This window comes from Dicentrarchus labrax, unplaced genomic scaffold (assembly GCF_905237075.1).
Source record: "Dicentrarchus labrax unplaced genomic scaffold, dlabrax2021, whole genome shotgun sequence".
Taxonomy (NCBI): Eukaryota; Metazoa; Chordata; class Actinopteri; family Moronidae; genus Dicentrarchus; species Dicentrarchus labrax.
Window position 1 is genome coordinate 7,363,638 of NW_026136712.1, and position 14,164 is coordinate 7,377,801.

The window sequence follows — 14,164 nt, forward strand, 5'->3', positions numbered from 1 at the left end:
ACTCTTGCTGCCAGCCACATGCAACTATAAAGTGGGTGGGGTTACCATGGTAACGCAGACCTCTGTGAACTCGGGTGAAGCTCGCGGTTTGTGTAGTATTTTACAAGCGTCTCAGGAGTGAAATTTGATTTCTGCCGGAACTAATTCATTAGTTTTACAGTCAGATAAGTCAGGCTTACACTGGTAACATTTTCCTGCATCTCCCCCCTCTCTTACCCCAGCCCCTCCCTCTCTTACCCCAGCCCCTACCTATATATATTTCTCCATATGGTCTAATCATGAGGTTGAGGGAACTTTGGTAAGTGAGTCACAGTCCCCGGGACAGAACATTGGACTAACCAGGATCATTTGGAGAGGGGGCGTCAAAGCAGGGATTTAAGTGTAATCTGGAACACCAGCTGGCTACACACCACACACACACACACACACACACACACACACACACACACAGTCTCATAATGTCACTGTCCTCTTATCCCAGATGTGCCTCAGATTAGACACCTGTCTTTCATGTCTCTTTCCTTCCCTTTAGGGTCGATGCATCAACTTCACCAGAGTGAAAGAGGAGTCGGCGGCAGCCAAGGCCCAAGCTCGCACCCCGATCCACACACCCTCGCCCCCGCCACCGGACTACCGTCCTGTGACCCGCACGGCCTCCTCGTCTCCCACCTCGAGCAGCCCTCCTGCCAAACCACCCCCCGTCAGGCCAGGTACCCCCAGGACCGCCACCTGCCCGCACACCCCCTGGGCTTCCCTGTCCACCGCCATCGCGTCCCCCGCCCAGCCTTCGTCCCTGAATCACACAGACAAACCCCTCCCGCCCCCCCAACGCACCCGCTTTGATATCACAGACTTACCGCTCTGTTGACCAGTTCTTTCACTTTGAAGGTCGTGGTCCTCGCTGCCAAAGATACTCCTGCTATAGACCAGAGATCAGCAGTATTTTGAATCCCAGTCGTCCTGTGCTTCTCTTGTATCGGAAAGAGTGTCAAGTCAAGTTTAAGTCATTTCAAACACGCAACCAGCTAGCATGATAAATTGTGTAATACAAGGTAAGAATACCAGGGAAACTCATTATGAAAGCTGAAGTTTGACCAACCTCTATGTCCTCTGCGTCATTGTTCATGTGCAAAGTGAAGACTGGGCACGCCAAAAATTGGAAACGGTAATTTTCTATGAGTATTTGCTAATGAGCAAGAAAAATGATTTTAACCAGCAGTTTGACTTGACAGTCTGTCGCATACTGAATGAATGGGGCGATTTTGGGGAAATATTTTACTTAGTGTTGGCACGTGTGAGATCAGGGAGGATTGTTGCTGGACAGCAAAGCATGTAGGGACAGGAAGTCCACAAAAGAATACTGCAATGGATTAAATTTCTTTGTTGTCTTTATCAACTACTGAGTTAGGCCATTGTCGTCAAGAGTTAAGGTGAAAAGTAGGTTGTACATGAGAATCTTAGTTTGAATGGATTGGTTTATTCCTCCATTGCTGTGATGGTGAATCAGGTTTTGGGATTTAGATTTCAAAACAATTTAAATTGGTCAGATGGTTAATGGTGTTCAGCACCTAAGATAAAAAATATCTGTTTTTTTTTTGTTGTTTTTTTTTTTACATTTTTACATTTTACTCAGTGCCAAAGTGATTCCTTCTTCACCTTTTTGTGATGTTTTTTTAATCCAACAACATGCTAACACAACAAATTCCAGCCCTTTAACACAGAAATGATTTTGTGATCCAGTTTTCGTACCATTCAGTGACAGGGAAGTGTACAGATGTTATGTGGAAGGTATGTTGTTACAATATGTGTTTGAGATGCGTTCTTTGAATGTTACATTGGTTGATATCTTTGAGGCTTTGGATTTTGTCCTTAACCACCTTTTCATGTAGTTGAGTTTAGAATACAGCAATATATATATTTTGTTTCATTTGTTTGTTTTTTTGTATCTGCGCACATAGACTGTTGGGCAACTACAGTATGTATTTGTTTTTGTTAGCATTCGGACATGGAAACGTATGAAATCGAGCAACCAGAAATCAGGTTAACGTCTCTTCTCACATTTTTTATACACAATCCTGATACTGTACTTTGATACCAATATGTGTTTTTTTTTTTTTTTTTTTTTTTTTTTTAATGTCTTCAGTTTTATCACCACCGGTCACATTGCAACTGCAGGGCAGTTCAAAGAGCATCTAATTTATTTTACTCCCCGACAGAAATAGAGGAGAGTACTTGAATATCGACAAGGTGTCCAACCACCAAGACGGACACTGTGCGCAGAATTTAGAATCACAACAGCTAGCCAGTTAAAAGTCGTATAAGGCTTACCAGCGTTTCTCAGCCCCTCAGCTGAAACATTAGACGGTGAAAGGGATCCAGCTACCCGGCGCCATTGTATGCTCGGTACGTTTAAAAAGAAAAATTTACTCCTAGCTAGCAGGTGAAACGACACCGCTAGTGATGTGTACATGTAAGCAGTGACTAAATGCTGAATTGGGAAGGAAATTGGGAACATGCCCCCCCCCCAAAAAAAATAAAAAATGAAGAAGAAATAACAGAACTATGATATTTTAACTTCAGGGTGCAGAAAAAGGGTTGAAAAATGCTGGTATTCCTTTTATATCCAGTGCCTTCTGGAATTTTATTCTTGTTTGATTTTTTTATACTTTCATTTTAATGTACGTCATTCAGTTATGTTGTGTACCGTTGTGTTAATACATACAATGATAATTGTCTCGGTGCCTTAAAGCTGAGCTAAAAGAAAGGTGCATACGTTGTGTCCAACCATCCACATTTTTATTTCACTTTATATTTCACTGAAAATGCCTTTTAATTGGACTAATGTATGCCAGATCTCATTTATGTGGCATCACTTACTATCACGAGTTAAAACACATTCTACCTTTCACACTGATTTTTTCTTTATTGAGGCAACATACTTGTTTGTTAAGTGATGAGAGCACCAGGAATTAGATTTTTCCTTAAAAAAGTCAACTGTTTACAGATTCCCAAACCCAGCACCACAGTTATATTGTATTACATTGTAATGTGCTGCACCTTGGTTTGATTCCCTCCTTTTGCTCATCTCATGTTGCTGAGAGAATAAAGTTCTCTTAAAAGTTAAACCAAAGCAGATCTCATCACCTCGGCTGAGATAGAGGGGATATGTTTAAATTTTTTTACATGCACATCATTCCACATTTGATCTGAAAGCTTGGATTGAAACACAAAGTGTTATTGCTTTGGACTCAGCAGTGTGCATTTCCTTGTTTTATCTCTCTGCTCTGATCAGAACATACAGATGTTCCTCTTTTTACTGCAAACAATTTGCTGAACAAAGGTTTCAAAGGATTATTGTTTGAGAGACTTAAGAGGTTTTGGTTGTTGCAATGTGCTAATTCGGGTCACCTCTGTAACACCGAAGAAAGGATTTCAGAATAAAAGCAGCATTGATGCAGGATCAGTGTTCGAAGGGCATCCTCCGCAGTAGCTGTCAGAGCTCAGTGTCCTTCCTTATCGAGATGAGATACATTATGTTAATCAGTGTTTCTTACACGCACATTACATTACAAGCAAATATGAAAGACCTATATGATTTTCTCTTCTTGGTTGACATGACTTATTTTTAAACAGTATCAATAAAGGTTGACTTCCAAGCTTCTTCCAGAGAGTTTCTGTGTGTCATTTCTGCTTGGACTCGTGTGTTATACAGGAGTCAGTGTCTCAGTGTCGAATATCCCTTTTGCAGCTCCACCCTTGCAAGTTTGGACAGTGGATAACTGTACGCTTCACAGTTAGCCCTGTATGCTACCCACACATGCATCTTGGCTACCCTCATAAGCCAGTTAGTTGCTATTTATTTTAACCTATTCATGTGAAACTGATACTGTACCTGCAACTGAGTCTCCTGATGACCAAAAATAGACCTTTTTCACAACAGAAGTTTTAACTCATCATAGCAGGAAATGACACATTTATCATGCACTGTGTTTAATTAGTTTCCACTGACACTGACAAATGAGCCACAATATGTAGAATAGTTGGGCCCCAGCGACCGGAGGACCTAAATTTGAAGCAGCCATACTTCCTATGATTAGTCACACCTGTGTCTGACTTGTCAAAACTGTCTGCTGTGAGAAAGGCCTTAGAAGTAAATAACAGAATATTGTTGATTGCAGGGAAATAAATTATGGAACCAGCATGGAATAAGTTCATGCTGGCTCACTGTCACACTGTCATGGCTTACTGGGACAGAACAGAGCCATGGTTAATGTCAGTGTTAGTAACACCTGGCCTTTTCCTGCTATTAAGAGTCAAAATATCTGCTGTGAAAGAGCCCTGTAACAGTTCACAACCATATCTATTGTTTACATTACAAAATACACAACAATGTTTAATTGGACAATAATAAATGGATTAAGGCAAGTATGGAAACGTGTATAACCCCCTTGTGGAGTTTTTTTATTAAGGTCATAAGCAGACTAAAAGTACTGACATGAAAAATGTTGCCAAATGCCAGAGTCTGAGCTAACACCACTTAGATGTCTGCTTCTTCATGTTGTAGTAATGTCACAGATTTGTTCTTAAAGCAGCACTATTAACTTTTTTATATTAAGAATATGATTAACAATAGATCAAATGAGGTGTCACTTTACATACATACACACATCCACCAACAGGGAACCAGCTCTGTCCCGGTTGGAGCACCTGATTTTTAACCGTTTTGGTTCCCTCTCACCGCTCTCATCAGTAACATTTTCTGCAACAGCAGACAGATTTTATTAAAGGCTCTGATAAACCCACACTACTGCCCAGCACCAACACCAGACATTAGCAGCTAGCTGGTGAACATAGTGGAGCATTTGGCAGCTAATGAACCAGATAATTCCTTCAAAACTAAAAGGAGAGGGAATACTGGACATACATTCACAGACTCCAAATCAGTGCTAATGTGGCTTAATATCTGCTCTGTGTAAAGAAGCAAATGTTTGCTTCAAAGGTGATAATATGCCGTGTTGTATTCACAGCTTGTTTCTGCTGCCCCCAATTGGCCAAAAAATCATCATCCTTATCATAGGTTTAAGTAAGTTATTACTATACATTTGATTTAGTGTGAAGTCACAAGGTAAGATACGTAACCAAGTAAAAACTAGAAGTTTGCAGAGAGATACAAACGGGTTGTAACAGGTTCCATTCACCAGCTCGTCTGTTATGGAAGAGAGAACCAGAAAAGTGGTTTTGCTTTGGACAAATTTTCCTCATCCTTTAATCTTCCTGAGGCTTCTATGCTGATGTAAGGAAGGGTGCTTTCCAGTGAATTTCCCCGAATACTTCTTTCCACTGCTGTGCTGGGCTCACCACTGGCTACCTTCCGGTCATAGTGCTATCCTTTCGACCTCCCAAGTCAGCAAGGACGTACGAAATAATGTCACTGTCGGGCCTGAATGCAAGTGTTCCAAAGTGTACCTGAGCGTCCCCTCCCGGCTCCAAGGATGCCACTCTGTAGCCAGCAATCAAGGTGTCACGTGTATAAAAAGACAGTCCGTGCTGAAAGAATATTCAAAATCTGTTTCCCTGGTTGGTAATGAATTTAATACAGCCAGAATAGCCCCCATGAGCAGTTCCAGCTGGATAATTATTGTGGAGTCTGCGTTTTTCCCCTCTGCATGCAGAGGAGAGAAGGATGTGGGATGTTGAAAGGGGTGGGCTGAATCAGAAAAATAGAGAAAAGAATGGAGAAAATGAGGCAGACGGGCAGGCCGTCCTCCAAACAGATGAACGAGGGAGAGCTGAACCAAGCAGAAAGCTAGAATAACAGCAGCTGGGACAGTCCCATCACCTTCACCAACCCTGTTATCTTTATTCTGCCTCTGTTTGCTTGAATGTTGATATTATTTGGATGTGAGGTTAGCCTTTATTTTTACATAATGTTCCTGAAGAACCTGTCTGTGTAACTCACCCAAAAGATCCCAAACACAGTATTTGCCTTAGTAGAAAAACACACATCCTGTTTGTCCATAACTGTTGTTCTCTGTGCCATTCTTTGACCGTGACACCATAACGATCTAAATGATGTTGACGAAGGGATGGATGCCTGTCACAGTATGTTTGCATGGTTACCAGTGGTTACTCAAAGACATAGAAACAAGGTGCAATACAAGTAAAATTTACACAGGCAGAGAGATCAAGCGTCGCTTAGTCATAAACTGTGGGACAAAAAGATGAAAAGCTGTACTTTTCTGGTCCAACGTACCAAATATTTACAGAAGATATTAAAAACATACAGTGAAATATCCTACATTGGTAGAAACCCATGGAAATACAGCACCATGATGATGTCCATTGATGCTTCATTTCTGTTTCTGTTTCCAAAAGTAGGAATGTTACTGCCAGTATATTCAGGCCACAGACTGAACCACTTTCAGTCTGTCACTGCCTGTCACATTCTTGCTCTTGGCTCTTTTGAAATGTGTTGAAGTGCATTACGTGCAATCAGTTCAGGCCTCACAGACATTTTAGATGGGTTATTTGCAGAGGGATGATGTTGAGTGCATGTATGTGTATGTTACGAATCAAAATTTATTACAAATTATTCCAAGATGGGAGCCGCAAACTTTGAAACTTTCCTTGAAGAAGGAATGTGAAGCGGTAATGGACTGCTAGTTATTTACTTAACATACATTATGAATTTTCTTTGCAATATCAGATCAAATCTAGGAAGTTAACTAACCATATCTCCTACATTCCTCTTTCAAGTAAAGATTTGTCCTCACACACACTCACAAATAACCCGTGGAACCGTTATTTTTGATATTCACGTATTGTACAGACTCCGTATGGTTTCCGTCCAAATGTAATGCAAACGTTAGCCAAATTTTGAGAACATAGGCAAAAGGAAATGCTAGTTAATGCACATTTCCATCCACTACTGTTGTGCAAAAGCATAAAAAGTTGCTTTTTATCGATACACCAACTTTTTTTTTTAGTACTGTCCTAAGATGCAATGTAGTAAACTTTGTGAGCTGAATTCTTTCTGGTCTGGTCTATTCAAATAGCCAACTTAAATGACAGGCTGTGCATTTTCAAAGTTTATTTATTTCAACAAACAAAAGTCTGGGTACACATGATTATAAGTGGTTATTAAATGGCTCGGCGGCCACAACACAACAAACATCTTAAGCCGGCACTCTGTTTCTAGTCTGGTTCACAGATATTCAGACAATATTTGTGGGAAGTAAATTCCTCCGTCAACCACCGTCGTGAAGCAGGCGAAGCTGAAGGCAGAAAGCCTCCATAAAGTATATGATTATGTAAAGACTACAACAGCATACAGACGTATACACACTGCTCTAATGAGAGGTGGAGGAGTTATTGCTGTGTGACTATGATTGTTACTGAATGGCCCAAGAGGCAACTGCATCATTTATAGTAGCTGACATGTTTACTGCTGCTTGGTTTTCTCTCTCTGTAATATTCCTGTCTTTCTGACATCCCTTCTTCTTTTCCTTATTCCCTTTTTTTTGTGCACCATCCCTTTAATTTCTTTCTTTCTTTCTTTCTTTCTTTTCACTCTCTCTCTCTCCAAGCTGAAGAAAAGCGAGGACCATAGGAATGTGCTGATGGCTGAGTGTTTCATCTCGGTCTCACATTACCGCCCAGACTGAACCTCACTGACCCAACACACACACACGCACGCACGCACGCACGCACGCACGCACGCACACACACACACACACACACACACACACACACACACACACACACACACACACACACACACACAGATGCTGGTATTTGTCATTGTGCCTGTATTTTGATGCCCCTGGTATCCACGGTAACTGGTGTGAGTGCAAATAGCAGGCTGGAAAGATGGAAAGCTGTCCTGTAAGCACAGTGGTGGGTTTTTCGCAGTTAAAGCTGAGTTTATATAATCACTGTTTCTGATCCTCTATACACTGCTACACGGGGAAAACTTGTAATGCTTTCTTGGCTCTGCACATTCAAGGTTTTTTTCACTCTAATCCAATAAAAGGCCAGTGACAGGTCTATTTGACAAGTTGGTGCCACTTTCATCCTATGAAACCATGTAAATTGTCCAGTTACTGTATGATGCTATGCCTTTGGTAAAACTATATTGTACTGATTATATTCATTTATTTTATGTTTTTATTTTTAAATCTTTTTGTAAATTATGCTTCACTTATCCACTAAATGTTTGGTGTTTTACAGTATGTCTTGGATGTGCTTTTATTGTCCTGAAACATTTCCAGGAAAGTGTCAGTTTGATGTGCAACCGTGACTAATGTGTGTAATTCTTCTCCCTTTCTCTCCCACAGTTAAATTTGAAAAATGTATCATTATTGTAATGTTGTGTTGTTGCCATTTGCAACAAAAAATGGGTCAAATCATTTTTATCCACAGACACCGCAGGTCGGCTTCTATGGAGTACCGCCATGTTTCTACAGTAGGCCAGGATGGACAAACCAAACGCTGGCTTTTTCGCATGATCCACAGCCACCATAGGCCCTTTAACTTTAAAGCTGCACCGATCCAAATTTTATATCAACAACGGATCGTATAATGTGAGCGTCTGCTCAAAGTGATGAAAACCAAAGAGAAACCCAACTCTCCCATCAGCTGTATGGAGCCTATTAGCATCTTTCAGCTCATTGTTTCTCAGATAAACCCACTGTTTGCTCTGTGCCCATCACCAAAACTACAGATAAAACAGTAAGCATTAGAAGCTATTTAGCCACTAAACAGACATATGTTTCCCTTGGTGGAGTTGGTGGAGGCCATAAACAGAGCTAAAAGCAGAGTGAATATTGGATTTACATTCATCAGGCAAACAGACTCTAAACGAATGGTAATGTGCTCTGTGTCTGCTGCGTGTGGAAATAGGCAACTGTTTGCTAACAAGTATCCTTATTTACTAGCTTATTATCACCTTATCAAATTGATAGTAAGCTAGTTTCACTGCCCCAAAGTGGCCAAAAGTCTTTCCGTATTTAGAACCAAGTAACTATCAGTAAAAAAAAAAAAAAAAAGTCATAACAAGCCATCAAACAACGCTCTGTGAGTTGATTTTGGAAGAATCATATGAATAATATTGGAAGGTACCGACGAACAACCAGTGTTGTCTTTGGGACTTGTTGGGACTAAGAAGTGATAACGTTGCTGTCCTAAGTTTTGCTGTTCATTTTCCAACATTGTTCCCTTCAAAGCAGATATCAGATTTAAACGCTTAGCGGGTTGTATTTTAGCTCACAGGTTTATGGAAAGTTAATGTCAGAAAGGATAATAAAATAATGTTATCATGCAAATATTTAAAAACACGAATAACACAATTCCAAGTTATCGGATTTGCACGTCATTGATTTCACATTATGGGTCAGAGTTGAGTGCAGATTGATGCATCTCATATTGAAAACTGGCCTTTCCACAGAATCTATACCACCTGGCCGTCAACGCTGAACCAAAACAGTTGCTGCTCTTCAGTAATTTCCAACATTGATGATGAGTCATAAACTGACTGACCAAATCTTCCACTGAACACTGTCAATGACTCATTACTGTCAACAGTGATTGTGTGTGTGAATGGTGGGTATATGATGATTGTACAGTTTCAAAGAACTGTAAGGAACTTAAAATGTGGTTTTGTTTTAGTTTTTATTTGCCATAAATGTTCAGTTTCGTTATGAATTTATCAATGAGTGTGCAGAGTCTGGGTGTGTTTAGTGACAAACTTCTTGACTTTGGATATATCACTGTATTGATCATTTATTGTCATTTGAACGGGCCCTGCTTATGTCACACAGTAGCAGCTGACAAAATAAGTCCTTATATTTTCTAGCATTTTTATTCATTTAACTTTACTAAAAAGAATTTCATGCTTACTTTTACTCTTACTTACTATTTGCAATCAAAGATGTTTCAGCTGGGATCCCCCAAATACTCATCTGAACATCACAGTTTACAAGTTCGACAGTTAAAAATAAAGAGAAGAGCAAGAGAGAAACATTCCTACCAGCAACGACATAGACGTGGCAATTACAGACATGTGATCCGACGTGTCTGGATGGGTCCAATTAGACTTCATGTCATGCAATTTCCTCATCTCATGAGGATGCACAAACAGTGTCATTACAAGGCAGACATGTACACAACAGTTTGGTGGTTGGTTTGTTTTGAATGTGTATATGTGTACGTGCATGTATGCTGAGAGCTGTGGGTTTCGTGTTTTATTGACAGGAAAACAAGGATGTGACAACATTTGGCACTGCCACTTTGTTTACTTGTGCATCACCCCTTGTATGATAGATGCTGCTTATCAGACTTTCCTGAAATCGGAGGGAACTGACCGTCCGTTGAACCAATGTCCCAACCAGTGATTGTCCAATCGTAGCTTAGCACCCGTAACTAGGCGCCACAGACCCGTCAAGCTTTGGATCCACACGTTGAAGCGGGGGGAGCTGTTGTAAGACTGATGCTTAACAAAATGTTAGCGTGCATGGCTAATTAGCTTACCACGTATAGCCTTACCTCCAAGACAAGCAGCATATAATTAGATAGGTCATTATATGGGGCCGCAGGACTGACTCATTCACTATGTTGGAGCCAAGATGCTACTGTATCAGGGTTTAGGTTGATGTCTGCACACCAGCAATGAATGGGTCAACTGGAAATGTCAAATCACAGAGTTCGGTAAATTAGCCAGCTGATTAAATCTGCTAACAGACGCCATTGTAGAGTCAGAAATGATGGTTGTGAAATCTGGAACACATTGTTTCAAAACGTGCTAAGAATTTAAAGTGGTTAATCCGCCATCGTTATCATTTTAAACTCCACACCAACGGTAGCCGGGGCTTAGCAAAGGTCAATTCTAAGAAGATCCTGAAAAAAGTAAATAAATACAACCCGGAGTTGTTATCATGTTGCTCCGGGGGCGCCAGTGGAACAGCAACCAGTCGGAAAGGGTTAAAAAAAAAAAGCAAAGCAGCCTCGGTGCCAGCTCTGCTTTGCTCAGCACTGAAAGGAATTACAGTTCTGTGATGCAAACGTGGCACCAGGAGCTGCCCTCAACAGCCCCCCTCCACACACACACACACACACACACACACACACACACACACACACACACACACATCCTCCTCCTCTCTACTTCCTCCCTCCTTCTTCCTGCCAAAGCCAACGCGACCACTCAGGCCCCAGGGGCAACTTGTGTGGCACAGAGTACCCACCTCCACCTCCACCTCTCCTCCTCCCTTACATCGACTCAGTAAAGCAGAGTCTTACATATTGAGCTCCTTAAGTACAGCCAGTGCAGCTCATGCCACAACCTTTGACATCTTTACAGTACCATAATAACTTCTCTCTGAATGAGTTCTCTGCAGCACCAAACGGGGAAAACAACATTGTTCTCTCGTACTGATTGTCAACTGATTGATAAACTAAACTATTTTGTGAAGAAACATTGGAAGTCATCCAGGTTAAGTTTAATTTGACCCAGACGGTCTCCGGTAAGCATTATTGTACCTTAAAACCTTTATTACCAAGCAACCCCCTGACCAGGAAGTGGGAAGAACAAGTAAGATAAACAGAGATCACAGCTTGTTCTGAGACTCCCACACACACACATGCACACACATATGGAGCTGGTTCACATGAATCAAGAGAAATAAGAATGGGCTGGTTTAAAGAGGGGGTTAAAAGGGGATTTTTAGAAATAAGCAGTACATGGAGGTAGATTAAAATCAAGAAAAACAATGTCACATTGTTCTGTCAAAAGCTGTTTCTTGAAGGTGTTTCACTGATTTAGACTTCATCTTTACTGTTTGTTTATGCCACATACTCAAAAATAAATCTGGAGAATATATTATATGTGATACAGGGAAATCCTGAAAACAATCTGATAAAATTGTTATGGGCCTGTATAAATATTAAATGTTACACACTGGACCGTTAAACATGAATATTTTCGTTCTTAATCTTCACAAAATCAGCACAATTGCCATAATTATGGCAAACAGTCCAATGCTGATGCCTTTGAGAGGCTTAAACCCCACATTTTTTTTTCTTACTCCAGCTCAAATTACAATTATAAAGCAGTTTTTTTGTTTGTTTGTATTTTTTACAATAAAACTCACAAAGGAAGGCTGAAATAATATATAAATCCAAGTTGAGAAAAACATTTCCCTTCCCTGTTTTCTATCCCAAAAAATGTACTATCCTCCCTTCAGCTAAAAATAAGTACATAACCCTCCTTTTTTGATCCCCCCTCCCACACTAATAATTTTCATACAGTCCCTAAAGAGTTCTCAGACTCCTACAAGACCAACAGTATCCAGCTTTTTTTAGGGTTTTGGAAGCGACTGTAGACGCCTCAAAGTATAAAGACACTGGAGACAGGACCAGAGACAGGGAGGGCATGACGTGCCCAAACTCAGGGACCGGATACAAGTCTCACATCGCATGGTGGGCACATTAGCCACCGGAGCAGCCAGGACACCCACAGTCTGCAGTATTTTGCTTCACTTGGTTGGTTCTCATCCCACAAATGTGCTCATGTGCTAACTTTCTTTCCCAAATGTTCAAGGTATATTGCAGACCTGGTTTGCATCAATCCCCATATCCCATTATTATGCTTATTTATTTCTCATAGAAAGTAAATGGAGGATGACTCTTTGCCTCATGAAATTTCATCTGGCGTTTAACTGCTGCAAGTGGACATAATGGAGAGCCCAGGGTTTATATGATTGTTTCAACCATGTTTAAACAACTGTATTTTGGTTGCAACCACCTCTTTTGTAGTCGAGAAGAAATGTAATTATTTAGGTGCTGCTGAAACGAGGGCTATGGGACCAAAGTGATGCTTAGTGGGAAAGTGTCTCAACTGGTTTCAATTGCATTAATTTCGGTATGGGGCTGTCACCATAAGAGAGGCAGAGAGATAGAGAAAGACAGACGAAGATACTGGATTTGAGTGACACAATTGATATTTATACTCTGAGAAAAACAAAACGTGTAGGTGTGGTATGGCTGCATGGAAAATACAGCGGGTGTACACAGGGCAAAGGCTGTCAGATCTCACTAAAGCCTGCACTACAGCAAACAATGCTAAATCACAAACATACCTTAACATGCAGCAAGCAAAATATTATAGAAGTACAACACACTTACAATGACTACCTTATTATTCATGGGCGGAGCCACCTTAATCTGACAGTGTTAGTGCTGTTAGGTAAAATACCATCGGCTAATGTTCAACAAGAGCCGTGTATAAAGCTACTGTTTGTAAGAAATAAATACAGGCTCTGTTGTTCACTCCTGAGACAGCCTGCAGCCGGTTTCTGTCCCAGTGCTGGACTGTAATCTCATTCCTCACTGTTAACAGGTGACACACTGCTGTATCCAGTTTGTCGTGTTGCCACATCATGAAATAGTTTGGCATTTTGGGAAAAATGTCTTACTGACAGTTAGATGAGAAGATTAATAACATGGGTTATGTGCCAGACTATTTCTTGACTGTGAACAGTGACTTCCTGGAGCCTTATTGTTTTCTTTGTGCAGCAGATAAGCTAACTGTAGCTTTATATTTACAGTACAACCCCGATCAGTGAAAGCGGAAAAGTGTATTTCCCAAAATGTTTCTTTAAACGTGTGATGGAGTAGGTCAGTCTATACACAGCTGGTGCTCAGTTATGCCCTTTATCCAGAAAACCATTGACTGCATATAAAGATGGACAACATGACCAACCCCTGGTAGCCGGTTGCAGTACAGATCATAAAGTAGGTAGTGTATAGACCAAATTAACACATCAAATAAGTTTTTCACAAAGATGGTTTCATTTGTTTTTGGTGCTGATGTTGTTGGTCTTTTTTTGAAAGTTGTTTTTAATTGATTTTTGACAGTGGGGGGAGTCTCACTAAAACTCCATTTTACTGATACGACCTTTTAGTAAAAATATCACAACATTGCGTGACTGAGAAACACTATCTGCATCGAACCTCATGAGCATGAATTTTCCCTCAGAGCTGCAGATGCCATCACAGACCACAGAGAGAAAACAAACAGCAGTGCAACCTGATAGGACAAAATTTAGTGACATAAATTGACATTTTTCCACTATCCTGCCATGTCATGCGGTTTGGATAGAGCATTATG

At 40.7% G+C, this 14,164-nt stretch overlaps 1 protein-coding gene across 1 annotated transcript in view; it reads left to right on the top strand.

Annotated features, from left to right (window-relative positions):
* Positions 1 to 3,661, top strand: part of antxr1c (ANTXR cell adhesion molecule 1c) — a 38,822-nt gene extending 35,161 nt beyond the window's left edge. The window contains exon 18 of the mRNA XM_051418163.1: positions 533 to 3,661. Within this exon, the coding sequence (XP_051274123.1) occupies positions 533 to 868 (336 nt within the window). The 3' untranslated portion in view covers positions 869 to 3,661. The remainder of the gene's footprint in view (positions 1 to 532) is intronic.
* Positions 3,662 to 14,164: the final 10,503 nt, after the last annotated feature.